Here is a 3,251-nt window from a genome sequence, read left to right on the forward strand (position 1 = left end):
AAACAAACAGACTAAACCGGGAGAGCAGTTAAATAATGACAAAAGAATACACAATTCTGAAATTGGTGATTACCATTTTGAACTTTAAAAATGAACCATTTTAAAGTTTATAATACATTTGTGTAACCTTTAATCGTTTATTTTATTTTGCAGGTGTTGAGTGGTCACCTAGATTGGATGTTGCAAAATCAAAAGATAATTATGTTATCAGGGTGGAAGTTCCTGGTGCGAGTGTTGATGACATAAGAGTGGAGGTTGATGATCAAAAGTAAGCAATTCAACTTTTTTTATATTACAATTTCTCTATGTAGTTGAGACAGTTCAGATGAAAGACGTGTTTGTTGTCGGACACCATTTCAATCAGTACATCAATTAAAAAATGTGTAGACTTTCAATATCGTGTCTCATCTCGGTGTAATTGTGTGATCTAATTTCTTTCTAGTAAAAGAGTCAATTTGTGAATTTTGGCAGGTTATCTATCAAAGGTAGACGCTCTAGTAGTTCTTGGAAAGTAGCAGGTTGTCCAAATGGTTGTGCAGTTTCTTCATATCTTAAGAGAGAGATACCATATGGACCATTTGAGGTGGTGTGGCCACTTCCTATTGGTGTGAACAAGGACAATATCTCAGCTGAATTTTTGTAAGTTTTATTTTCCTGGTAATGAATTATAATATTCTAAATACTGGGATATTGTTTCTTTGCTGATAATTTGTTTTTGTTTCTTTTTCCATTTTCAGGGATGGATTTCTACAAATTATAGTTCCTAAAGTTTGAAGCTCAGTAATATTGATCATATACATGTATACATATATAATATATAATGTAAGTAATAATGAACAAATCCTCCATCCATGTATGTATAAGTACAAAGTGAATCATATAATTAATGTGAGAGTGAAATATTAGAAATAAAGCAACCAAATAAGTTATCCATGGTTTGTGTATGTAGATATCAAAATTATTTAAAAAGCATTAACTAAACAATATTTCAAGTTTTCAACATTTATAGATAGTTTTACAAATGAGTTGAATCAATCTCTTTTGGAGGCACACGAGTACCCAATTTGAGTCACATAACAATATATATAACTTAAGAAGTCAAAGGAATTAAATAATTGATAGTACGTAAATAGATAACTGAAGCATTTAACTGAGATGAAAACAAGACATGTAACTTCTTATGGAACAAAGTGGTTCATTGTGATTACAAAATTGAAAAGCCATTTCACAATCTCCCATTCAACTAAATGAACTCATTGCAATGCCAACCAAACCAAAAACAATACGTGACCCCAACAATATACTATACTATGCACATAACATTCCTTTCTATTAAAAAAAGAAAAATAGAACAAAATGAAGAGAGAGAACGCTCCAACTTCTCTCTACCTTTTCAGGTAGAGAGGTTCCTGTTCCTTTTTCCTTGCTTCTGAAAGGAGGTTCTTCACGCGGTGCTTATCGGAATGGAGTGGACGTTAGCCAAGAAGAAAGATTTTCGGGTCTTTAGTCAGAGATGGGATACTTTTCCTTTCAACGGAGGGCGCAGAATCAGGGAGGATGAATGTTTAGTCTCCATCTACTTCTCTGAAATTCAGGATCGTATTAGGGCTAAGGATGTCTTTGAGTTATTTGGGTGTCATGGAAATGTGGTGGAAGTGGTTATCCCGCCCAAGCCGAATAATTTCGGTAAGAGGTATGGTTTTGCTCGGTTTACTAACGTGGAGGACGTGCGAATGCTGGCTGTGAGGTTGGATAATATTGTGATAGACGGTAAGAAGATGCATGCCAACGTTTCAAGGTTTGAAAGGAAGAGGAGACCAGGGGGTGGTGGGGGTTCGGGAGGCTTAGAGGGGAGAATGTTTGCTAACGGGCCGGGGAGTAGGCTTGATATTGGTGGTTCGGGAGGTTCATCTTCAAAGGGAGTCAGGAATGGTGTTTCTTATGCCAAGGTGGTTTCCTCGGGTAAGCAGCTTTATCCAGAGATCTGTAAGTTTAACAACTTTGTTCCTCTAGACGATGTTAAGAGCAGATTGGCCAAGGCGTTTGTGGGTGTTGTTCAGTGTCCCGGATCATCTTACAATATCCAAACTCATTTTGAAGTTGAAGGTTTGTTTTCTGTCAAAGTCACTCCTTTAGGGGCCAATTTGTGTCTCCTTGAAGAGAAAGAGGAAGGGTTCATCAGTGAGCTGATAGGAGAAGGTACAACTTGGTGGAAGCAGTGGTTCAAGCTTATTAGACCATGGAATGCTTCAGATGTTGATTCGGAGAGGGTGATGTGGATTCGTATTTAAGGTGTTCCTTGCCACGCCTGGTGCTCGGAGTTTTTCGTTAGCCTTGCTGAATCTTTTGGTTCTTTCATTTGCCTTGATGAGAATACGGCGAATAAGTCTTGTATGGATATAACAAGGATGATGGTGAGGGTGCCCATGACGTTCTCTTTGATGGAAAAAACAGTGGTAAGGATAGACGGGGTGGAATATGGGTTGATTTTCCGTGAGGATTCTTTCGGCCCGGTTCGCATTACAAATGCTGGATCGTCATATGTCTCCAAGGGTTCTGTTGCTTCTAGTTCAGAAGATTCCTGGTCTCAATCCAGGACCGAGTTAGAGGAAGGGGAGGAAGATGAAGATCTTATAGGAAACACTGTTTTATCCGATGGTCAATTTAATTTTTCTTTTCAAGGTGTTGATAGTGACCATCAGAATAAGGGGAAAGACAAGTCAATTCAGCAGGAGGATTTTTTCTCAAAAGAAGTTTCTTTTGACAGAGAGGTAGAGAAAGTTCATGAAAAAGAGAGGGATAGTATCAGTGCTTTACCTTTACTCTCTGATGCAAACGATACGGCTGCCTTTTTGCTTTCTCCTGGTGGGCCCGATAGCAGTGTAGAAGTAGTTCCCTGCAGTGACGAAGGAAAGAGGAAAGCGAAAATAATAAAATACAAAAAAGTTTCTGATTTTTTTAGGCCTAAAAAAATGGCTGTATCCCGGCCCAAGAAAAACAAGAAAACTAAGAGAACTAGATCTGTGGCTGCACTCAGTTTCGGTGGGGCAAGACCTGTGGATAGCGCTAAGTCTTCTGATCCAATCTCTCTTTGTTCTCTACCGGAGAAAGATAGTATCAGTGATGGCGCCAGGAGGTATGGTGAGCATTCGGAGGAATCCGACCTCTTTCGTAATAACAAAAGACACGTGTTATCCTTGAGACATGTGGGAGTGAAAATCTATGGAGGGCTATCGGCAAGTTGGGGGTAG

The 3,251-nt window shown here is 38.8% G+C and overlaps 1 protein-coding gene across 1 annotated transcript; it reads left to right on the top strand.

Moving 5' to 3' along the window:
* Nucleotides 1–4: 4 nt before the first annotated feature.
* On the top strand, nucleotides 5–933 carry LOC131633622 (uncharacterized; the record flags this gene model as incomplete). The annotated part of the gene is made up of 4 exons (XM_058904320.1): nucleotides 5–65; nucleotides 154–268; nucleotides 472–639; nucleotides 738–933. Coding segments are annotated over 4 exons (381 nt in total), but the record flags the coding sequence as incomplete, so codon positions are not given.
* Nucleotides 934–3,251: the final 2,318 nt, after the last annotated feature.

This window comes from Vicia villosa, unplaced genomic scaffold (assembly GCF_029867415.1).
Source record: "Vicia villosa cultivar HV-30 ecotype Madison, WI unplaced genomic scaffold, Vvil1.0 ctg.001147F_1_1_2_unsc, whole genome shotgun sequence".
In the NCBI taxonomy this organism is placed as follows: Eukaryota; Viridiplantae; Streptophyta; class Magnoliopsida; order Fabales; family Fabaceae; genus Vicia; species Vicia villosa.